At 46.2% G+C, this 24,055-nt stretch overlaps 1 protein-coding gene across 9 annotated transcripts in view; it reads left to right on the forward strand.

The window, feature by feature from the left end:
- Positions 1-24,055, forward strand: part of ANKRD17 (ankyrin repeat domain 17) — a 95,982-nt gene that overhangs the window by 12,504 nt on the left and 59,423 nt on the right. For 2 of the 9 annotated variants that reach the window (XM_082316190.1, XM_082316191.1), the window contains exon 1: positions 8,793-8,865. The exons of 5 other annotated variants lie outside the window; for them this stretch is intronic. In XM_082316190.1, coding sequence (XP_082172316.1) covers positions 8,833-8,865 — 33 coding nt within the window. In that variant the 5' untranslated portion in view covers positions 8,793-8,832. Of the gene's footprint in view, positions 1-8,792; positions 8,866-10,799; positions 10,821-14,507; positions 14,528-24,055 lie in introns of those variants that run through there. 2 more of the 9 variants (XM_082316193.1, XM_082316192.1) reach the window with 2 other exon arrangements.

Below are 24,055 nucleotides of genomic sequence, written 5' to 3' on the forward strand. Positions count from 1 at the left end.
GTTGTTACTCGTTAATTCTGTTCTGCGAGTGCATAGCCAAAATTGCCCAAAATATATTGTGTTACAGCAGGTATAAGAGAAAGCGTCTGTATTTGGGAGCTTGCATACCAGTGTTAATCGGGTGAAAATAAAGAGCGGCTTCTCCTGAAGTAGGGATGTTTTCCTCCTTGCGTATCAAATAGAGTGCAGAGATAGAGCATATGTTAAATGAGGATGGTTTTGACCTTGTGCTCAAATTTTCACATAATAATGTGAAGCTATCTTGGATTAGGACCTATCTTGGAATTCGAGAGGCGTTAGCGTGAGTGTTGTTGGACTGTATCTGACTCCTATGTGTGAGAAATTAGTGCTCTGTTTAGAGGCTGTTCCAATGCTGCTGACATTATCCGTAGCTTTCCTGTCGCTAATATTTCACATGTGGAACGGGAAAGGAATATGTTTCAATTTGTTTGAAGAAGGATCCTCCCTGTCCCAAATTGTTGTCTTTTCGGAACATGTTCCCTATCTTACTTGTGTTTGGCCCAAAACCAGATTTCTTCAGCGCGTTGAAAGTTCTTGGGCTACAGGCTTGGAACGTAGTGTTACTCAGTGAAAACGTGGAGTACTTGAAGTGGAGAACTTGGAGGAGCTTTTCTTACAGAAAGCTCCCTTTAGACAAAAATATGTGCCAGTAATCTTACACTTGTGATGAAAACCACTTTTAAAATGCTTATGTAGTGCTATGTAATTTTGTGTCACTTTGGCACCTTGGTGTCCGTTCTGTTTGAATTTGCCCCGGGCAGTTTCTCCGTAGGAAAATCGCAGGGGCTTCTCCAATCAGAGAGACAACGCGCTGGAGAAATGAGAAGGCAGAACCGCAGGAATATATCTTGGCACCGTTGCTTTTTAATGACCTTCTGGTTAGGTTCGTCTTCAGGGCGGTGCTATGGACGACTAACGATATTGTCTTTCCTCCTTTTTCCATGCTTAGCTTTGCCTTCCAGAATTGAAATCCGAAATAATAGGGCTGATTGCCCACGTCGTGGGGAAGGAGGCTTTTTGCTGGTTAGAAGGGTTTCTCTCTCTCTGCCAGAATGCTGCTTACTTGCTACGCTATAAAACTTTATTTAGATGTCACTTTTATTTAGGCATAGATGAAGACTTATTTCAGAAATATTTTTATATTGTGCACCCACCTTCTGTTTAGAGATTGATGGTGTAAGAATAAGAGGCTGCTCATGGAATTTAAGACTATTAACTTCTGACTCGACTTGAGCATTGCAGCCTCCCTTTAGACAGAGCTAGCTGTTGGCATTCCTTGTCTTGGACAAAGTGCTTTTTTTTTTTTTTTTTGCTTTGACCTTGCAGGTGCTGTCGGTGAATCCTGATAGTTCCCTTAGTTTCCTGGCATTACGTCGCTAACTTTTTTTCGGTTGGTGGAAGCGATTTGCCTTTATTTACCGACCCTTGAATGAGAAATCTTCTATGAAACGGTAATGCAGCGTGAATGCTGAAATCCTCCTGCTGTTACTGGGAGGAGATAATATCTATTTGAAAAAGGTTCTCTGGATCCGGAGTCATCGTCTTCCCTGACCCACCAGAACCTGAAATGTTTCATGCAAGCTGCCAAGTATACGTTGCTAGCGTAGTGCTTCTGTTAAGGGAGAGCAGATCCGAGCAGGGTTGTGGAAGGGAATCGGGCAGCGTTATTCCATCAGGCAGGTCGTAAACATCCGAGTCTGTTGTCAGCAGTCAGTCTTGAAACCTTTTTAGTTTTATGCAGTCTTTTAAATTGACATAAAAAGCCCAGGATGTGTTTATCTTGGCACTTTGAGAGGTAGTAAAGTACAGACACCTTTCAAAGATACGACTTTTCTTGGAGCTGTGGGAAACCTGGGTCTCAAGAATACCATGTTAAGGCCCCTTAAGGAATAGCATTCCATCCTCTCCAGTGTTATTTGCTTACCAAGATGAATAACGCCGAATGAACAGAAAATGCTGAATGTGGCAGGAGGGTCTTGAATGCCTTGCTGCTGCCCTGGGCCAAGGGAGGAATATGCTGGACAGAAATGAAAGATCTGTCTTAGCAGAAAGCTTGGTTTTTGAGTGGGAAATAATTTCGGACAGTCAAAAAAGTTGTTACATAGTTGTTACAGAAGAAAAATATGTGGATTTGTTACGGAAGCTTCCTTATCTGTGGGAGCTGAGACAAGGGTGGTGTGCGAGTAAGGGTGGGCAGCAAGGATCGTTTTGGCATTGTGAGACTCAGTGGCTGCTCCGCTGCAGTTTTTGGCAGAAAAGTCTGAAATGCCCAGAAGGAGACACTGAGTTATAAGAATAAAGGAATAAAAAGATATTAGAATAACAGTCTGTGTTAAAAATGGTAGATTTTATCAGGTTAAAGCCTGTCATCCCTGCGTGCCCTCACCCCCAATAAAAAAAAAAAAAAAGGAATAAAGTAGATTCCGTGGATGTGAAATTCATTAAAGCACCTACCTGAAGGATGCTGGAAATTCAGTCAGGTTGGCAACTGCGGAGATGCGATTGCTGTAGGAACTGAGGAAAAAGAAAACGATATACTGTGTGAAAATAGAAAAGGCAGATGAGGGTCATGACTTCGGATGGTTCCTGAGGTTAGGTTTTGGACTGACTTGATTTTCTGTCATCACTAACCACTGAAGATTAAGAATAGGGAGTTTGATGAAGCTGAAACAGTAGGTTTAAAGCTCTTTTTTTGGTATCGACAGAAGTAAGGGACTTTACAAAATGCACCAAGTGATAACTGATGCAAACTACTACGCAATAGCGGTCGTGCTTCTGCAGTATAACAAGATTTTGGTATTTAAAAAAAACAAAAAGATAATATGAGAAGGAGCAGAGAAGATGATGATTAGTGGCTATGTGAACTAGCTATTGATATGATGGAGTGACGAAAGGTATATACACAGGTGGGGATGTAGTTCCTAATGAAGGCTGATAGTCACTACCGCAATTTCACAAGGCAGTGAGCTTATCGGGAATAGCGTGTACCCCTAGGGGTGTCTGTCTGGGGAAACGTTCAGCTCTGACTTAGTTGTAGAGGATTTTGAAAAACTCTATTTTTACCCTGAGAGCAGATAGGAGGAACTTGGCTCAGTCCGGCAAAATGAATGTGGGCAGGAGTAGCATCGCTCTCCAAAAAAGGAAGAAATGGACCCGACACAAAGCTGAAAGCTAGTGTTAGCAGAAGGAGGAGATGTACGTTGGGTGGTAGGTAATTGTAGCGTGTCGTTTTGAGTTGTTTACCTGCTAGCGTGTCTCCCAATTAATTTAGGTTTCTTGCCTTTTTTTTTTTATTTTCTTTTCCCTGTGCTATCTTGAAGATAATTTTGGAGACTGCATATTCTTTACTACAGAATAGCTTCAGTAACTGCATCTGTTTTGGAGGGACACAGGCTTCCTAGCGTTACGTGAGGTTGTTGCATTTCAAGAGCTGTTTTGGTGATCCACTTCTGTAGCCTTCAAGACAGAGTAAAGAAAGGCCAGACGACATGAAGTCATCCCTTCGGTGTGTGATGACTCGTGAAGACATTGCATTGATTGTTGTTGATGATACTGTAGGTGATTTCTTGTCTTAGCCATGGTTTTTGCTCTCCCCTTAAGCCGTAATGGGAGTGCTCTCCCAGTACCAGTGATGAAGCTCGGTACAGAATCTATAGGGGGCTGAGTTCCTAGGTACTACACTACCGTATTGACAGCTTTACTGCTGCTCGTGTGGATGTGCTGCTCACTCATGTAGCTTTCCCAAAGGCTGCTTCAAACTTGTGCTTGAAAGACTATCTGAATGCTACTTGCACACGGCGTGTTTCTCTAGCATATAAACCAGCGCTCATGTATCTCACGTCATGATGGGTTTTTGTTTCGTGTTAGAATAGGAAACTTGGTCACTTGAAGGTTTTAATGATGGAATGTTCCCCTTTAAGGATTGAGTTTGCTGATCTCATGGATATTTCAAATCTATATGAAATGACAGTCTTCTCTTTGCAAGTGTATTCCGTCACATTCAAGATGTTCAAATACATTTCGTCTGCGATATATGCCTCGGTTTGCAAGGTATTCCGTGCGACAGCGCTGGGATTTTTGCCTCTTGGCGGTCTACGCTTAGCAGAAAATCGGAATGTCACAAAACTTTGCCTGGAAACCCACTCTGCTTTTTGGTCTTAGCTCTCACAGGAACGTTTTGCTTGTGTCTGAGGTCATCTTGTTAGGACTGCTGGCAAGAGGAATACTTGGGAAAGCCATGCTGAAGGGGATAACTGGGAGATACTTTGTACTGTATTGAAGGGCTATATTCAACTCTTCTTTGTTTTTTTTATTCCCCCCCCAATCTCAGAATGATTTGTTTTTTCAGTAATGAATGCGCCTCCTGGTTCCGCTGAGTAAGGTGTTAGCATCCGCGTGGGACACGGTTTCAACAGCCCAACCTTGACACGGAGCTCTGTGACTGTGAAAACACACAAAAAAGTGTGTTTATATGCTTTGGGACGGTTGGTGACCAGTACTGCTTGATCAGCTGTAAATAGATAACAATGTGCTTTTGTGATATAAAAGTGGGAATTGTCTGATCAATTGTTAAATGCTCACATTTCTGGATGCCAGAATCTGTCTCGGATCAATTGTTGCAATGCTTGTGTTTCAGGGTGACCTAATCTGACGGTGCCCGTTCAAAATTCATGGTGGCCTGGGAATCTTTATAAAAATAGTCCGCTATCTAGCTCTTGAGCATTTATAGCTCCGCTGTGCGCTTCGTTCTGCGTGAGCAGCTGTGTTCTGGCAGATGCTTTTATTCTCCCTTTGGTCAAATCATATGCTTTTCGGTTAGTTTTAGTCACCAGTAGCTGTATGGGGAGCATAGCATAGAGTAAACCAACCTCGATTTGCACTCACCCCTGGCTTCGGCTTTTGCCGAATACTGTCTCGGGATTCCCTTTGGTCTGACACGCTTCAGCGTAGCTTGAAATAGGACTCTTTCCCCCCCCATTTTCAAGCAGTGCTGTGCTAAGTTTGTCTCCTCAAGCTGCACTTCAGATGTTTGCTCTCCCACCTTCCGTGTGGGGAACATAAGGGCTTCTCTGTGTTTGAGGCTTGCGGAGCGTAAGGGGCTGTAAGAAGGAAACACGACGGATGTGCGTGACTTGGACGGCTGCTTTGTTTTAAGGTACCGCTTGTTCAGAAGGCTGCTCTTCAGTAGTGGATGGGAACTGATGCGAGCAGTGACTAGATGATGCTCTTCGGAGTAAGGCAAAATAAGGAGAAGCTTTCAAATGGAAGCTGAGATGTTTGAAAAAGATAACTTTTTTTTCCTAAAAACGGCCAGTTGAAGGAATCCATAGAGCTGGACTTGAAAGCAGGGAAGAAATGGATTTGTGTTCACCTTTGCAAAACTCTGAGATACATTTCCTGACCTGTGTTTAAAACACACAATCGCACAGTAGAAATATGAAAAAAATGAATCGTGGACATCTAAATAGGTTTGGTTTTTTGTCGGGTTGGTTTCTCGCCCCCGGATACCTCTTTTTATCTCGCAGGAACGGAATGCAAGCCTGCATTAAAGCCTTCACGTTTTACTGAAGATCTCATAGTGGTGTCAAGTAAAATGTTGGGTTGTTGGCATTTGGTATTCCAGACGATAAATTTTTTTCGAAGTACTAAGTGAAGTAGTGGATGTCGTTTGGGGAAAGAATGCTTCTTTCTCAGCCTGCCCCGGAGGGCTGCGGATGCAGGTAGGCCGGGAGAGGGGAGGAGGTGGGGAGCACCAGGGGCACGACGGGGATTGGAGCGTCGGGATTTTGAGCGTGAAAGCCATCGGATGTTGAGGGTGCCTTGCTTTCAGCGGAGTATCTAGCTGGTTAGGTTGTTGGCTGCCCTCCTTGCTCGCGCGTAGAACCCGACTCCTTGTGGTGTTTCTGATGGTGAAACACACCTGGCGGAGCTCTGAAGTACGCTTTGGGTTATGGTTTCGCAAATGAAGTTGGGGTGTTGCAGATGGGAACTTTCTGCTGTCTCCCGAGTGGGATGGGGAATGGTTCAGCTCTTGAGGTGAGCTTGTTTCTCCTCCTGAAAATCTTGCCCTTGTTTTGTAAAAACGGAGAAGATGCTGCTATTCAGTTTGCTTTGTGTGGAACAGACAACTTCTTTCGGTCCTGTGTTATGCTGTGTTTCCATTTGAAAAGGCTCTCATATGTAAAGTATCTTAATCTCAGTGCAAAGTTGTGTGTTTTATGCTTTTTCTGCGTCTGTGTGTGTGTGTGTGTGATATAAAGTATTTGTTAATTCTTTCTGATGCTCAGAAGACTGAATAACCAGTCTTTTGAGACACGCAAGTTAGGTGGGAGGTGGTGGCTGGTTTTTTCCTTTTTTTGTTCTTATTTATATATAAAGGAATCTTGCAAGTTGGCAGGGATAGCTCTGTACTTGGGCTGACACGTCTGTATAATTGCTAGGTTGCATGGGCACCGGATCAGTTGCGAGGGGCTGCTAAGGGTATGAGAAATGCTGACCTAAAAGCACTAGTCAGGAGGAACCCTGGAATTCTGTCCTGTGATTCTTTGCGCGGACAACAGTTTCCTATGGAAAGTAGGCTGTGACGCGTAGATGTCTGTATGATTCACGTCCCTCAAGGCAGCTCAGGCTTCTACAGATCATCTTGACTATCTAACTTGAGATTGCTGAGCTTTCGCTTCCATAGGTACCCACGCCCAATAAATTCTGATAGGGAGTCGGAAAGGCATGACTGGAAGTGATCCCGCAGCAAACGCTGTTAAGACAAACCTAAGTGGCCTGAAGTCTATGGTCAATGTTGGCAAGTGTTGTCTCGTCCTCAGAGGTAACCTTCTATAAGGACCAGTCATTGGATTTTTCTTTCTATATTGTTTAGAGCGTAAAAAAAAAATCAAAAAACAAACCAAAAAAAACCCCAAATTGGCTGAATAGCAGACAAAATAGTAACGGCTGGATTTATTAGTTAACTCTTCCAGTATAGTACCTCTGCAAGGAAACCTGACCGGCTGAACAGACGAAGTTCAGTAAGGTATTTGATGAACAGCATAAAAATTCTTCCGTGCCGTCAGTTATGCAGGATGTTCTAAGTTCTGACAACAGGCTCAAGAGAAGTTATACAGCGTCAGCGATGACTAGCCCGTAGAGGGGGTGCTCCTTGAATGAATTCTAGAAAAACAGTGTGAAATCCGGGATGTCCTTTGAAGTGGAAAAATAGTATGGAGTGCCTGAGCAGGTGTGGAGTTTGTGTAAAATGAGGGACTTTGATAGCGAGTAGGATATATTTCCCATTTTTGGGGGGCTAAAGAACAGAATTTTGGGCAGAAGAACATAGCTGTGCCTAAAATTTAGACTGATCAACTAGAAATTCTCTTTGTGTTGTTAGTAGTCGGCCTGGTCAGCTGTCTAAAACCAGGTAAGAATATTGCTGTTATTAGAGTATTGGTTACCATTACAGTATTTCTTTGGAAAAAGATGATGTTGATGAAAAGAAATGATTGTTACTAGGATTTCTTCAAGTCAAAATGTGAATTGCAATTCCTTTGGCCGTTAGACCCTTCTGTGCTCTGCTAGAATGAGTTCATGAGAGGAGATTTTTTGGTGGGGTTGACAAGATTGATTATGCTGTATGTGTTTGAATTGGAAAATTAAATAATTCGGAGAGCTGCAGATATGATGGCTGAATGATTTTTGACCTGCTCTGTGCAGAACGGATATCGCCGTCCCCTAGGGTACGGAGGAGCGTGTAAAATGTCACGTCCAAGTTATCCCTGGATGATTTGGGTGAAACAGCGGAGGAGTGCGGAGACGATGACGGTTCTCCAAAGCACCTCGCGGAGACCTGGCTTCGCACGGTCCGCGCCTTTGTTACTGGAGTCGCAGGCTGGTTTTGGATTTCTTGCCACCCTGCATCGCCCTGGAGCAGCGGAGGGGACAAGGATGGGGTGGTTGGAAATGCAGTAGTTGGTAGCGCCGCGCTTAAGGCAGGTTAGCTGGTTTTGGGAGGTTTTGCTGTAATGGGAAGCCGGGTCACAGCATAGGAAAAAAATGTGGGTCATGCTGTAGATGTGCTTAATCTAAGGGTTGGGGTGTTTTTCTTAGGTTTTTGAGGAGCGTGCTTGGTTATCACGGGTGGTTGGGATAGGATGGCAAGAAGGAGACCGAGGAACACCTCCTGAAGTGGGTTTGGGGACTTGGTTGGGCCAGAACGGGGCTGTCCCTCCCGGGGCCTCCGGCTGGCCGGGCCCTCTGAGCGTGGGGGGGCCGCTGGCAGCAGCCCCCCGTGCCGGGGGGACCCCCCGCATGGCTGGAGGGGGCCTGGGAAGCTGCGGGTGATGGTTTTGGGGGCGAGCTGGGGGCTCGGGGCCGTGCGGGAGCCGCGGAGCGGGGAGGCGAGGAGAAGCAGCGAATTCGTGGCTGGGTAAGGGCGGGGAAATGCGTTATGAAAAAGATTTTTCTTCCTTTATTTTTTCAGTCAGTCCTCCGGTGCTTGGCGGGGGCGCGGAGCAGGAGCAGCCCGGCGGAGGCGCCGGGCCGGGCCGCGGCGGGGCGGCCCCCGGGGCGGGGGGAGCGGGTGGGAGCGCTGCCCCGGGGCCGCCGCCCCCCCGCGCCGGGGTGGTAGGTGCCCGCCCTGCGCGGGGTGGAACAGTCCATTTCCTCTTCCCGTGCTGACAGCGGGGGGGGAGCGAGCGTGCTGCTGCCGGGCGGCCGGCAGCCCGCCCGTCCGTCCGTCCGTCCCGGCGACGGCGGGGGGCGGGAGGGAGGGAGCGGGGCATGGCCGGGCGGTGAGGCAGGGCGGAGGCGGCGGCCGCCGCGATGGAGGCGTACGTGTTGGAGGACATCCTGGAGGTAGGGGCGGGAGAGGGCCGCAGAACAAAGGGGTGCGCCGGGTCGGCGGGGGGGAGGCGGCGGCCGAGCCCCGGGGCCTGGCGGGGAGCCCGGCCGCCCTCCCGCCGCAGGGCAGGCGGGCCGCTGCGGCCCCGCGGCCGGCCGGGGCTCGGCCTCGGCCGCAGAGGCACGGCGGGGCCTAGGTGGGAGCGCGGGGCCGCCCCCCGCGCCTCTGGGGCCTGCGGCACTCGGCGTCGGCGGCGCTTGGGGGGCGCAGCCGCGGTTCCTGGGGTGCAGCCGGGGAGGAGGAGGCCTCCCGCGCCTGGCCCGGCGCTGCGGGGCCGGCCCGGGGCTCCTGGAGTCCCCGTGCGTGCCTGGGGCTGACGCTGCAGCAAGATTGCTGTAGCTTTCAGCCCTTCTGCAGAACGACCGGCTGTCATAACTCTGCTTTTTTTCTCTCTCTTTTTTTTTTTTTTTTGCCAGTGTTCCTGTTTGTCGCACCGAGTATGTGCTAGGCCTGTGTAATTTCTCTTACCGTGTTTCCAGTCGCCCTAAGTACAGTCTGCTTTTACTCCCCCTGCAGAAGTAGGGGCCCGCGTTATGAAATAAATGACATTTTCGCTTCTTGCGAAGGAAACGTGAAAATGTTATTTCAGCCCAAGGAGGAGAGGCCTGCCTAGGAATTGTAAAGTGAAACTTCTGTTCAAAGTGACACAGATCCGTATTCCTGATTATATTAGTTGTAGTAGTTCAAGGAAATATCTTATATTTTTTCTTGTTGTTCCTGTGGTTTTGCTGGTTTTGCAAATGAAAACATGATTTCATTGCCAGATGACTTGAAAATATTTGTGTGTATTCTTTATGGTAACAAGAAGCTGCTACCTTATTAGCCGCTCTCAAAATTGAAGCTAAACAGTGCTTTTGGCGGTGCTTGCCCTGTAGTTTTTTTTCCTTAATGGCCGTACTTGGGTTGCTCTAACATTTTAAATCAATAAAAACACTTAGTGTTGGTGTTAACTTCCTTGTGAACCTTGGAACTGTTTAGCATAATTACATCCAGCATGTTAACCCAACTGCTCGGTTTGTGCGTAAGAAACTGGTACAGATGTACGAACAAGACATTTTTACCAGTATCTGTCTGTGCGGTTGGGTTTCTGTGGTGAGGTAGGAGGACCAGAAGTGAACTGGGCTTTCTGCCATCAGACAAATACTTCAGTGCTTCACTTGTCTCGTTGAGTACTGAAAGCTTTTTCTGTTTTTTTTTTCTTTATTTTTAAGTACAGTTGTCATGTGCGACTTCATAATATGTCAAATTAATAAAATACTTGGTATTTATTAATGTTGTTTGGAAAAGCAGTTAGGAAATTAATTTTGTGTAGCGGTATATTGGGTTTGTACGTGCGAACTGAAGATTTCTATCTTGCTTCTCAGAGTGGGATGCGGTGACTTTTCTTTTGATAATTTCATCACACGTTCTTTTGCTGGTCGTGACACCAACTGTATCCACGTAAAATGTCTTCAAAAATCAAGCATGGCTTGTCTGACTTTAGATGAGTGTAAACTATGAGTGAATCGGTTGTTCACGAATCCCTGAAATATTCTGGTAGCAGCGGAGGCTGTTCATCATGTCTTAGCGCGTCGGTAGAAGCAATGTAGTTGTCTTGTGTTGCCAGTACGGGTCCAGAAGTAAAATTTGGTTCCCTTGAAACTTGTTTCCGTTGTAACTTTGACCAGTGTGTTCACGGGGCGTGTTTTGTTTTCCCATTTTAGGGCTTCTTTTTCTCCTGTGGAGCACTTCCTGATGTTCGTTCAAAGACGGCAGCGTGAAGATTGAGAGAACTGCTCTTGCTAAGGCGGCAGAATCTGCCTAGTCTCTGTTTCACTGGACAGACTTAGTACTGCTTAGTATTTAGTTAAATTTGGAGGGCTCAGTCCTTGCCTCCTCGTAAAATCTTCAAGAATGGTTTCACCTCTAGGTTGGTTATAAATGCAAACGAAAAAAAGGCCATTTTTCTGTGGTGTGCTAGTTAGGTTGAGTTAGTGTAGAGACCGAGGTTCACATTGAGGTCCTTACCGCAAAAAGCGAGTGGGTGCTTCTGGGGCAAAAATAAATTCTGAGTTAAAAAGGTAGATAGTAATCAAGTAATTCATAGTGGACACGTTCTGGCTTGCCTTGGTGTGAAGGCTACTTCCTTGGGGAGAGGAAGAAACAAGATTAAGTAGAAGCGCAGTCTCTGCTTGTGTCGTTACTGAAGTTGCGGGACTCTGTTAGAAATAATTTTTCCCAATATTTCTTTCTTGTCAGAGGATAAACCAAAATTAACTCTTCAGCAACTTTAATGCAAATGCAGGCGGAAATGGTCGTTGGCCTAGAGGGTTTCGTGCGGTGTCCTGGCTGCCGTGCGCGTAGGCCACCTTCAGAGAAGGTGTACTGACCGCAGAAGTTGAGCTGGCTTGGCTGCTGTCGGCTGAAGAGGAACATGGTCGTGTCTCCGTTGCCCGAATCTGGTGTTGCAAGTGCTGTGTGGGAATACAGTTGAATAAAGTTGAAGTACCGTGGGGTTAATCTGCAGTTAGCTTCTGCTCATTTGGCTCTTCTGATAGGTATATCTTGGCCATCCTTCTTTGTGGATGTGTGACTGAACTGACAACAAGGCTTATTTTTGGTGTAACTTTTCAGTTTTTGGCTCGTGTGTGCTGCTGAAGGAATAATCGTGCTACAGGAGACATTACTGTGGTATTCAGAGAGAGGCATAAACCCGTAGTTGTGTTTTTAACGCTTGAGTTAGTGAAGAGAAACGTTTTCTTGGTTGGGAGAAGAGGAGGTTGGGTTTGTCCTGACAGACGAGGATGTGGTCTGTGTTGTTGTGTGCTGAACTCGGGCTCGCAGCACAGAAAACCGCTTTGGAAGCTTATGACAGTAGAGGGGTAAATTTATAATCCCTGTCTAGATTTGAGACTTTTCAAGAGAAGCTACCATGTGTTCTGACCTTCAGGTTCTTTGAAAGCTTGTTTGTGCTTGACTCAAAGAGAAGCGGACTGGAGTATAACGCAGGCCCACATGTGGCAGTTCATTTACATCCTTAGTAAGAGCATTTAAAAAAAAAAACCCTTTAACTTTCTAGCTTGAGGTAAATATCTTTCACCTACCTTGAACTGAAACTGAAAATCATAGTGAACAAACCTTCATTTCTTATTGTGATAGTGGGAGTATATCCTAACTGCGGAAGTTTTTTTTTAATTTTGTACTAGAGTCATGGGGATATTGTAATAACTCCCAAGATCCTACCTCGGCCGCTTTGCGTGTAGCTGCCACCGGTGTCGGTGAGAGGCGAGGTGCTACGAAAGGATCATCCCTTATACCTCCAGTAGCCTAGTCGAGCCGCAGCGAGGACAGCGGAGCGCATTTTACGTGGTGACCGAAAGCTTTACATAGAGCGGAGAGTGCCCTGCTTAAGGACACGGGTGCTTGATGAAAGGAAGGAAGAGCAGACGTGAGATGGAAGAGTCAGGTCTATAATGCATGGTCAGCTATCAGGGAGGCCTCTGCAATGCAATTTTTTTTTTAACAAGCCAAGGCTTTTAATATTTATAAACCTTGCAATCTCCTGGTCTGAAGATGAAAATCAGGGTTATACTACAGTATTTGTGTGTTGGGCATGAGTAGCTTTCCCACGTTCCAGCTCTTAAATAGGCTGATCCTTTCCCTCTTTTCTTTCTCATAGTTTCTTTTGATCACCGTGTCTGTTTTACTTTCTACCTCTTTGCCCGGCTTATTTAAGAGTTTGCCTCCATGAAGTCAGCATTGGCTACTGACACCCTCCAGCATCTCCTAGTGATTTGTGGCAGCCGTTCGTACGTAAGTTGGAGTACTGCTGTAGTATTGCTTTTATTAAGGCATCGTTACTGAGTCTGGGCCGCACCTAGGCCCAGCCCCAGGGGAAGAATATTGGAAGCTTGTGTTCCTGACTGGGTCCAAGGTAGCAGGATTTCTAAGGTTTACTCTTCAGAAATACTGAGGTAACGTTAACAAGAGGACCCCCACTTAAGTGCTGTGAGGTCATTCCCCGCAATGACGTTGAAAAGCTTTAGTTGAAGCTGGTGGCAAAGCAGCAGGAGTGCTGTATGGAGCGCTGTAAGTACATCGAGAGCCGGATTCCTCCGTGCCGCGGTGCTGTGAAGATGCACTGTTGTCTGATCGTCTGAAGGAGAAAGGAACTTTTGATCAGGATGCGTGTTCTGCTGGAGAGTAGGTACTGCCTTACGTTCTGTTAGTTGTTTGCGTCTGGTCGGCGCACTTGTGTCAGTCAATAGCTAGCTGGTCGTGGCATACTTTGCCCAAACTTTAACAAAAGCAGATGGTTTCAGTTGCTGCTTCAGGGTGTGGGACTGAATTGTTCTGAGGTGAACTCATGTTCCAGGAGCAGTCTGGGCGAGCGAGATCTGAACGTAGCTGAACGTGCCTTGTCTGAAGGATTGTTCAGGGAGGACAACTGGCCTGAGGGAAAGCAAGCTGAACGTGCGAACAGAAGAGGCTAAAACTCGTCGGCCGTCTTAAATTCAGGAGGTGGCACTGAGACCCCTGGTGATGTGCAGTGAAGAGGAGTGGGAAGACCCAGACGCTAGAACTTGGACCACATCCTTGTTTGGCTGGTAGTATCACATGGCTTTTAGGAAATTTTAGAGGAAAAATACTTTGTTTTGCCCCTCTCCTGAATCAGCTGGAGAAAAGAGGGGCTTTCTGAGCTTACTGGCAGAGGTATTTATGCAGCTTACTGACCTACCGTGCGGCTCTTTACGTAGCGAGAAGCTCTGTGCTGCCGCCTTCTTCCCGTGGCTGGGTGGAGCTGACAGAATGGTGTCAGCCTGGCCGAGCGGCAGCGGTGGCAGTCGCCTGGGCCCTGCTAGCTTGTGTGTTTGCAGCTTCCCCAAGGCGAGTGCAAACTCGAACGAAGCTGCCTGGCCGGCTCCCAAGGGCTCTTTCTGCATCCTTGCCTAGCGCTTTCAAACAAACCGCAGGAAGGGGATTCCCCTTCCCTTGCAACTGCTCTGCCCCTAATGCCGCTCCTGTGGTGCGAGGCAGAGAGCTCGGAGCAAGCGTGCGGGTTGAGTCTCCTAGAAAAGCAAATCCTACCTTGGATTGCTGTTATTTTCCCCCTCCCAGTTAGTTTGGTAAGTCTGTTTTGCAGGGCAAGGAGCTCATTTTGCAGCTGCTGGATCTGGGTTTCCTTGTGTGACAGGCAAGAAGTAAAAGCTGGTAGATGTGATTTCTTTGGGTCTTAAGCTGTTCCTCCTTGACGTGCAGGATGAGATTACAAGCGTGATGGTATAATTGGACACCATTCTTGTTAGCTATGCTTTATTGCCTTATCTTTTTCAGTAATGGTTTGTTCTTGGTATAGTAATATGAAAATGCAATTATTCTGTGAGAAACCGTTAAGGCATTAAGTAACGTGGTACTTGGCTAACTGCTCTTTAAAAGGTCAATGTTATTCAGTGGTTGTGACTGCCAGTGAGTGTCTTGGTAATTGGGATAACCTAACCAAGGCCTGGAGTAGCAGGTGGGATCAGATGGTCTGCAGAGGTCTCTTCCAGCCCAGGCTCTTCTGTCTTTCAAGCTGTTCGTTCAAATCAGGTACTTCATCGAAAACAATACGAGAAGTGAGAGAGACGTTGCAGACAGGTGAGTTGATTTAGACTTTTTTTTTTCCCCATACATCCTGTCTTTAAACTTAGGTAGACATGTGTAAAAAGGTTCTTTTCATGGTTAAGGCCCCTTTTTTCCTGCATGTGCATAAAATCTCTTCAGATCCTTGCGTTGCTGGAATTTGCTGGCTGTGTTGGCTGATAGGAAGTCACATGCTCTGAAGCTGTAACCCGCACTCAAAACAACGTGTTGCACGGCCTCAGCAGCAAAATCGTGAGAGAAGGAAATCTCCGTAAGCGGCTAGTAGAAATAGTGGTTCTCCGACCTCTCTTGCTGCACGGTTCTTGCACGGTTTCTTCAATTTCATTGCACTTAAAGCAGCAACGTTCCCGCTAGTAGGTGAGAGCCTTGAACATCTTAGATGTTGTTTTAGGAAGAAACGTGTTATTCCTGTTTCTCGTTGTGGACGAGCGTGTTGTAACAGGAAAAGGAACTTGTACTCGCAGTTTTCCCTGTGATCTGCATGTAGCTGGACATAGCGTGTGCTCAAGGGAGGGAAGGAGAGGAAGCGAGCTGTGATGCAGCTTGTCCTACCGAGAAGCTGATGCTGGAGCTATGTTCGTGTCAACATTGAATAAACACGCTAAAATATCTTTGTGGAACAGATGCGATCAGAAGCATTGAGGAGAGAGTAGAAATCAAAATTGTGGTAGTGATTTGAAGGAACTTGGCACATGATTTTTATATCTAGCATGTAAAGCAAATAGGGAAAAGGAAGGACTCCGCTTAAAACTGCTGTCTTTGCTCTGCCCTTAAACCTTGATTTATTTTTTTTTTTTTTAATAGGAGCTCTTTTTGATCAGAGGGAAAGAAGACATATTTGGATTTAGTCAAATACTTGTGCGTTGCTTTAGCTACCTTCACAAGTCTGTTAATTTACCATATGTAAAAACTGGTCACATCTGTTCAATATGCAGAAGCTTTCAGTTGGGTGTGCCAAATAGAGCAAAAAAAAAAAAAAAAATTGTAACTCATTCTTTAGGTATGCCTAACAGTCGTTTGTATTGAAGGAAGAATTCAGTGACTATCAGGCTTGTCAGAATTTTAACCAGATGAGTTGAAATTAATAAAAAGAATTCCCTCTGCGCTCGGTTCCCCAGGCGGTAACAATGGGAATTCTAATCGGATACTGAACTCGACCGTCTCCTACTGTAACTTTATCCTTTCACTTCTCGTCAAAAGAGAAGATTGGTAAACTAGGCCATACCAGTTCCTTTATTGAAAAAAAGGCTTCGGTTGTAAATGCCAAAAAAGGAAAGGCAATCCGCATTACGTTCCAGTTGGTTCCGTTTCACTTTTTTGTTGGGCTCAGTTTTTATATCTCTAAGTGTGGCTGGCTGTTTTGGGACAGTTGCAGAGCTATTTCTCCATTGGACTTTATAGGGCATGAATAAATACCAATGAACAAAACTGGAATGACTCGAAATAATTTCCAAGCTCTTGACCTAACTAGTCATATCTTCTCAAACTCTTTTTGGTTAACTTCGTAAGCATCTCTACGTAATACTTTGAATTGGTTATGCTGCATGATGAGAGATACTGAAAGGAGATTGCAGCAGGATAATTATGTGGAGAAAAGTAGGTGTCCTCTAAGGACCTCTAGTTTCTACTTTGACCTCCCTGATCCTGATGGGTTAAATGGGATGCAGGCCACAGACGGTCTGGAGGTGGTATGCTAGCAAGGTCTTACCTGTCACCTGAGCAGGACAAAAAAAGGGATTTCTATAGTTTGGTATGGAATGGAAGGGCTTGTTTTGTTTGATTTGCTTGGGATGAACCCTTGCCACTGATCTTGACTTGAAGCGCTTTCCTTGAGGAGCCGTTCTTCAGGCCCCTGGCTCAGCTGCGATGGCGCACTTGGAGCGGTAGCAGCGTGGCTGGTCTCTTTGCTGTTTCCTAGCTTTGGAAGTGAGGGTGGGAGGGAACGGTAGCTAAACCTGCCTGTGCTGAACAGAATAGCAATTTCACTTAAATGTGGAGGGGGCTGGAAACAAAATGCAAGTGTCTGCTATGTTTCAGTCTTTTTTTTTTTTATTAGTAGAGAAATGTTTGAAAATTTTCTTCTTCTAGGAGATGTTTGAAAAGGCTGTCCTTCTCATAGCTATAATTTCCCCCATATTGTATCGTTTTCGTTGTTTCTAATGTGCGTTAGTGTCCACATGTCTGTCGGTCACTTAATGTAACACGGCTTGACTAAAGGAGCTACCGCTAGCATCAAGAAAGATGACTTGTGGGACATGCGTAAGGTTCCTTTATTTTGTTCGTCCCTGGAATAGCATATTGCGTTAAGACCGTGGAGAGGGATGGAGTCGTCTTAGCCTCGTCCCCCTGTGCCCTGTTCAGTGGAGTGATGCTCTGATGATGGGAAGGGAAAGCTGTGACTAAGCTACGCTTCACGTTGCATTGCTTGGAGGAAAAAAACTTTTTCTAGCATTCCTGCGTTTTGTTTTACATCTCTGCAGACGAGTTGATCCTGTATTGCTGTGCAGAAGCCCATGCACCCATCAGTGTTTCATTCATGCCAGAGGGAATTCTGAGTCGGGCTGCGGCAGGAGAGCGGTTTGCGCGTTCATCCTGTCCCTCCTCCACATGTCCTCCTTCCCTTCTGCTGCTTCATCCTTCCCCGCAGAGCACTCGCTCGCTATTGTGAATAACAGCTGACCAAAACTACTTACAGAAGGGAGTGATTTCCTGCCAAATTTGTGTAAGAAAACATGTGGGCAGCGTAAAACTATTTCTGTTTCAAAACCAACTGGTGTTATGCAGCTCAGGCCACTTGCTCGCTGTGTTTTATGCTCAGTAGTCACAGTCAGTGACAGAACACAAATCTGCGTGTCCTTTGGGTGACTTGTGGACCTGATGCCTGAAATGCACATGTCGGAGGATGTGCGAGAGTGATCAGAACGGAGAATCTGAGAGGATTTATTTTTGACAGGAACAATGAGGAAGAAATATAGGCAGCTGAGGCGAAAAGGAGTGGTAGTGCTGCTGAGCATCAGTCGTTCACTGGGGGCAGTGAAAATACTGTTTATCTAAAATCATCATCTTTGATTTTTCAAAACATATTTGATTTTAAAGGCTTTTTTTCCCTCGTGGTGTCTTACCGGAGGAAAAAAAGGTTCTGGAGGGAGTATAGGTTATACATAGTGGGCAAAACAGGCAGACTGGAGTGGGAGGCAAGCAGCTTTTCTTCCTTGCTGTGCTGGGCGAGATGGATGTCTGCCTCTGACACGTCTTTTCCTCTAACGTAGATCTTGATTTTTCTGAGCGCAAGCAAAGAGACAGTCTGTCGCCACGGAGGGGACAGACAGGGAGGGGTTGGGAGCGTGTTGTGTGATGATATTTTTTTGTAGCGCACGACAAGGTTTCTCCGATCCCTGATGGTATTTTGGACACTTGGTTTTGATGTTCCAACATCGTGGCGGAGCAGGCAGGGAGAGGGCTGGTGGGTGCACACCTCAGCCGAGGCCGGGAAGGCCTCTGCCGCGCTTCGTTTCCGATGCTTCATCAACGCGCTGTGCCGCTACCGCAAAATATAGTTTTGTTGGTATATCTGCCCTTTAAATGGCAAATTTCCAGTTGACTGTTGTTCCTGAAGCTTTATGCTAACTTCCACATTGGCTTCTACTGAAAAGAGAACTCGGGATGCTTCAGGGGGAAACTTACGGCTTTTACCCTCGGTGCCTTCCACTCAGAAATGTAGTTTTTGGTACGCGTCTCCATTACTGTGCAAGTGATTTGGTAAGAAGTCTGTGATGGTTATACACCATGATATCTGTATAACGGCCACAGGCTTCTCTTACGCCCTGTAGCAGCTGAGGTAATGGAAGCGTGCGTTTCGTGATCTGTGTTCAGATAAGCCCTGAGCACTTCGATCAACACGTTACAGTAAATAACTGGAGTTCTTGCAACGCAGTACCACTAGTGCCGGTTTGGGAAAGGCGTACCTGAAAAAGCCGACTGCTCGTGCAAACCCCCAGCGCACAGAGCCATTTCGGGCCTCTTCTGGACAGGTAGTCTTGCTGTACTGCCTCTGGCTCTCCTTATCGAAGGGAGCTTGGTTTCAGGCAGGACGCTATCGATATACTGCTCTTCTGCTATGATTTCTCCAGTTTGTGTAGATGCCTGGTGTATATATATTCTTGATCCTGACCAAAAGAAAAAGGAGCAGGGGAAAAAAAAAAAACCAAGCTGTGAATGTCTTTGCTTCTTACTTGATGCTAGTTTGATGTTGTGTGAGGGTTTTGAAAGCTTGGAGATGCTGCGGTTGGGTGACCCCCCCAGCTGTTCTGACGGAGGAGAACTCTCCTGGTAGTTTTTAAGACTTGAGAGGGAGTTCAAGGTGCAACTACAGCAGTAAAATCAGAGTTGTTCGTGTAGCAGGGAAATGGGCTTTCCTTAGTTTTGCTGGTAACTGAGCAGCTTTGTGGTCGGGAAGGGGAAGTCTCGTAAGCATCAGGCTTGTCTGCACCCCGGATCCAAATTGAGTAGTAGAGGTTTTTTTAAGTAAATCGGTGTGGTGCACGGAGCCTGTTGGATTCTCAAAGGTTGATCCTGCTTTCACGGGACCGTAGTGCTGTGGGTTCCTTTCCCTGTGACAAGAACGTGTAGCGTTGGTCATCGCTGCGGAGCGAGGACAGCTGGTCCTGCCGGCCGGGCGGCGGTGGGCGCTGGTGGTGGCTTTCTGCAAACGCTGTCAGGAGGGCCTGATCCCGGGAAAACACAGAGCTATTGCCTTCGGAGTTTTGGGGAGGGGAAGGAGTTTCCTAGAGATGGGAGACATGGTGTTCGAGTCAGCCAAGGGGTGCGTTAGGCGTCAGGAGATCTGAGGTTTAGTCCCGAGGGCAGCGGTAACTTGTGATGTAATACAAACTATTTAATCCTTTATTTCTGTTCCTATTATTTCTCTTGTCCTGTGATCTGATCAATCTATATATCTCAGTATCTGTGTTCGGGGATGACAGTATGTGGACTAACGTGGATCGCTTGCCTTCTGATGTTGTTGAAGCAAAAGACTCTTGACTTAATAGCTGATCTGCATGTCAAAAGTTTCGGGGAATGGAGGTCTTGCTCTGTGCCTGTGTTGCAGCCAGTGTGGTCTGTCTTCTCTTCGGAGGTTTTGTGGTACTAATGACCCTGTGAGCTGCCCTCTGTTGTGGAGTTGAGTTTGGCTTTAAGATGAGAATTGGGAAACACACAGAAATAAGTCATTTGACATCTAGGGAACAGGAGTAAACTCTTGGTGGGCATTGTAGTCGATCTACCACCGCTGTACTCGCTGGCAGATGCAGGGAGGAATGAAGCCAAGCTGACGAGGCGAATTGTCGAAAGTGTGCTGACTGAGAAATGCCTTCTGGCAGATTTAGCATAGCAAATCTGAAGCCTCTCTTTGTGAAAGACTGGGAAAGTCGGTGGTTTCCCTCTTCTTAACCTTACAAACGGAGCGTGCTCTGTCAGTGAAAACTCACCGCGTAGCGGTGTTCGTGGGGGCTTTACTTCTACAAATTTTGATTTCACATACGATTCCGGTGCTTTGTATCATATGTATTGAAGAATAGAAGGGTGGTCTTGCCTGTGATTGACATTAATAGCTATAAATGCCTGTCCTCTTTTTCCTGTGAATCTGCACAGTTGCTAAGTTTGGCCGCTTCCTTGGCATGGACTACAGAGAAGCTGCTTGGGGTCATCCAAGGCCTGGCCTCGTCGCAAGAAATAATCGTGCGTTCAAATCGGAGAGAACTGCTCTTGTATTAGCAACGTTCAACTGTGCTGTTAGAAAATCCGGGTGAAGGCAAGGCCCCGCAGCACTGTTTCTGCGTAGAGCTTTGTTGCTGCTAGCTTTGTCTACGTAGAAGTTACGATGGCGTGTTTCCATTGTTCAGCTGTGCTGAACTACAGTCCTTAGAATAACAACTCCTTTCAGCTGGAAATGCATGGGTGTGCGCGGTTGTGAACCGAAACTTCAGCCAAGTGCATCGGGCCGGTGAATTGGAAGAGGTGAAAAATATTCCAGAAAAAGCGCCTGTGAGACGTTGGGCCACCTTTAGTTGTGCTAAGCTGCTCTAAACTCCCTTCTCGGAGGATTAGTGCAGGGGCTTGATCTGTTACAACGAAGCCTGAGAGTGACAGAGAAATGGCTGCTTAGTGAGCTGTGAGAAGACAGCTCCAGACACTTCTCCGTGAAGACTCTGCAGGCACCAAACATGCAGACGAGGCCCCTGAAGCTACCCGGTGATAAAGATGATAAATTATCATTAGGATTTCAAGCTTGGCTCTTGAAGAGATAGCAGCATTGAAACAATGCCTTTGTGCTTTTAACAGCTCAGGAATTTTTTTTTTGGTCAAGTTTTCACTTTTTCTTTAGGTGTCATCTAAAAGGAGGATGCTTCAAGGTTCTAAACCAGTTGATGTGGATCTGTCAGTGTAGCAAGGCGCTTCATTGCAGCCTTGGAAATGCTTGTATTGGGAACGCACCTATTAAATCTACCCTTGGAGTATACAGTCAAGGCAAAAGGTGAGTCCGGTGGAAAAGGAAGGTGACCAACTCTTAGAGAAGGATTTTCTCTTTCTTGTGAGCTCACCTTCCTTAAACAAGGCTTAAGAGAATAATTAGTCCCTCGAAAGTAGGGCAGTGAGGAATAGGACGTAGCAGCGCACAGCAGGACCGCTTAGTCCTTTTTCAGTAGCACAGGTGTTGTTCAGAGATGCTAGCGTTGCTGTGAATCGAGGTGCTCTTCAGGTCGACGTCCAAAATATTTTGTCAAGAGCAGAGTCACGCTTAATGTAATTCCCAATTCTTACATATTGAATGACAAAACTGACAAGACTTTCCTGCAGCTACGTTGTTCTGTACTCCTTATGTTCTCCGTATTCCTACGTTCCTACTGCTAGATCCATCGAAGCTGGCCATGTCATGGTGAGGGGTTAGTCTGAGTCTGTGGTGATGGTCCTCGGGACCTTTAAGTACATGGTTTTCCAGAGAGATTTAGAGTCCTTGAGCTGTCCCTCAGCAGGAGGAGACGTTGGAAGACTCTAAAATGCTATTTAAATAGCTCAGAAAGCTTGTCTTTAAGAGCCCATGATACAGTTTGGGTGGAGAATTGGCTAGGTGGTCAGAGGCAGCATGACCCCTCTAAGCTTTTTATGGCTGTAATGAGTAGGCTCTGGTTTGTGTGGCCCTGTAAGGAACTTGTTAAGTAGCTTAAGTGATGCTTAGCTCAGTTACGGGGGGGGGGGGGGGGGAGAGAGAGAGAGAGAGTCTTAAGGGGCTGCAGTTGTTGTTCAAGTGTGACATTGGGGGATTTTGGCAACGAGGGGAGAGGGTGATTCTGGGAAGCTCGGTTGCACCGTCTCTTCTCTTCATGGTTGTTACGTGCTCCCTATATTGTGTTTTTTTGATAGATAGACTTTGATCGTTTGGGAAAACGTGACAGGTTACTCGCTAAGGGTAGCAGAAGTTGCCTGCGTAGGATCAGGCTGTCCGTTTAGCATCCTTCAGTTGTCGGGGCTATTTTGCAGAAAGGGGTTTCCATTTTGGTTTTGCAACAGTACGGGAACAACCTTTTTTTTACAGGTGTTACCTATTTGTCAGGGGCTCTGATGTAGACCACCGCATCTCAGGGTTGATGCAGAGACAGCAGCCACGTGGATTGGTCATAGGGCATCAAAGCTTTGCTTCTACGGTCAGTTCTTTCCAAGCCGGCTCCAAAAGAGATGGTTTCTATCACAAGTTCATGTTCAGTTTTTTTGTGGGGCTTGGGAGAGTGAAGGTGCATACCTGTGTTCCAGTGGTTGGGTTGGAAACGTGTCAGCTTTTTTATTATTGATATAAAAGTGTTGTCTGCAGCTGAGCTTTCAGAAGCATGATGACAGGCAGTTTTAGAGTGTTTTGCTGATTTTTTTTTTGTGTGTGTGTGTGTGATTTTTATATCCTGTTACTTATGTCAGAGACTAAAACTTGTATTTTTTTTTTTTCCCCCCACATAAATGTGAAATTGGAGCGGGGAACTTAATAAGGTAATGAGTTGAGGTGTTGTTATTCTTACGTTGGCATGAAATTTTTCTTGCGCGAACAATTGCAGCTGAATGCCAGTTAATGCGTAAATTTGCCTAATGTGGAAGTATGCCAAGTGTTTGGAATGAGGGTTTGAAAGGAGAAAAGAATATTAAACTGAAGGTCTTTCTCCTTGTGATTTCGCACCCTTCTTGTAGCGATAGGTTTCAGTCTGCCTGCCTGTCTTGAGTGTTGTTTGTAATGCTGGGGATGCAGAGCGCAGAGGAGAGGAGGGAATTTTCCTGCGAATACCTCGGCACCTGTCTCGTCATCAGAAACACACTGCAGCAATATTGCAGGTGTCCCTGCAGCAGAAGCCCTGTCGGTGCCAGTCATGAGGACGGTGTTATGCCATTTCAGCAGCATGGGCTGTTATTCATCTCTCCCTTCTCCCTCCCCCCTGCTTTTTATTTTTTTTTTTTTTTTTTTTAGCAGCAGCGAGAGAAATTGAGTGTATAGTTGATGGAATAAAATGAAAGAAGACGTTGTTGGGACGTTCCAGCTGCCAGACTTCAGATTTCTGCTGAACAAGGCATTTAGGTTTGGGGAGGGTCACTGCATGTTCAAAAGACAACAGATCTGATTATGTATCCCAGATAACTGGAAGCAATCCTCAGTGTACAGGGAAGAAATGCTGCTGTAAGACTTGGTGTCTGCGGTGACAGCGCTGCTGTAGTAGCTGGGTAAGGCGAGGGAGAATAACACAGCTTGTTCCTGTTTCAAAATAGATTCGAAGAGAAAACACAAAAGCTGCAAGGCTGAAACTGAGTAGGCAAAATAGTCTGCTTCGCTTGGCTTCGGTGTCTGCCTTCCCTTTCAGTAACCAGGAAGGTGATCTTTATCTAAAGAAAATGGTGTCTTGTGTAAATATCCAGTAAACCATGGCTTTCACATCAGAGCTACGTCGCATAAATTAGGTGGTCGTGATGTTCTGTTTTGTCCCCGCAGAAATGGCAAGCGATGCCGGAGGCTTGTCTTCAGTCAAGTTTTGAGTGGGATTTTTAATATAATACAGTGTGAATGCTGTGAAGATCTACATCTTGAAATGGCTTGACATCTGTGTTAACTAAGCCGTGATTTCACCTGAAAACACGTAGCCTTCGGTGAAAAGGCAGAACCAGACACTTTGCCCTAATATTTAGTTCGATAAAGCCAAAATCTGTTCTCGCCGTTTTATTTCAAGATGTGTGTAAGTTGATTGCTTTGTCTTCATGTTTCAGATCAGAGTGTTTGTTCCAGTAAGCTGACTTTCAACTGAGATGGGTTAATGTATTTCGAAAGTCTTAAGAGGTGATATTCTGAGGGCTAAAAGGTAGCAGGGTCAGGGAGAGCAGGCATGAAGTTCTTGCTGTAGTGTGGGACATGGGAGGGGCTGACATAGTTTCCTACCCTATCTTACACTGAGCTGACCTGCGACCGAGATGAATAAAAAATGCAGCGCGTGTACGTTG

The sequence above is a fragment of the Platalea leucorodia genome (genome assembly GCF_965183815.1).
Source record: "Platalea leucorodia genome assembly, chromosome: 6".
Lineage (NCBI taxonomy): Eukaryota > Metazoa > Chordata > Aves > Pelecaniformes > Threskiornithidae > Platalea > Platalea leucorodia.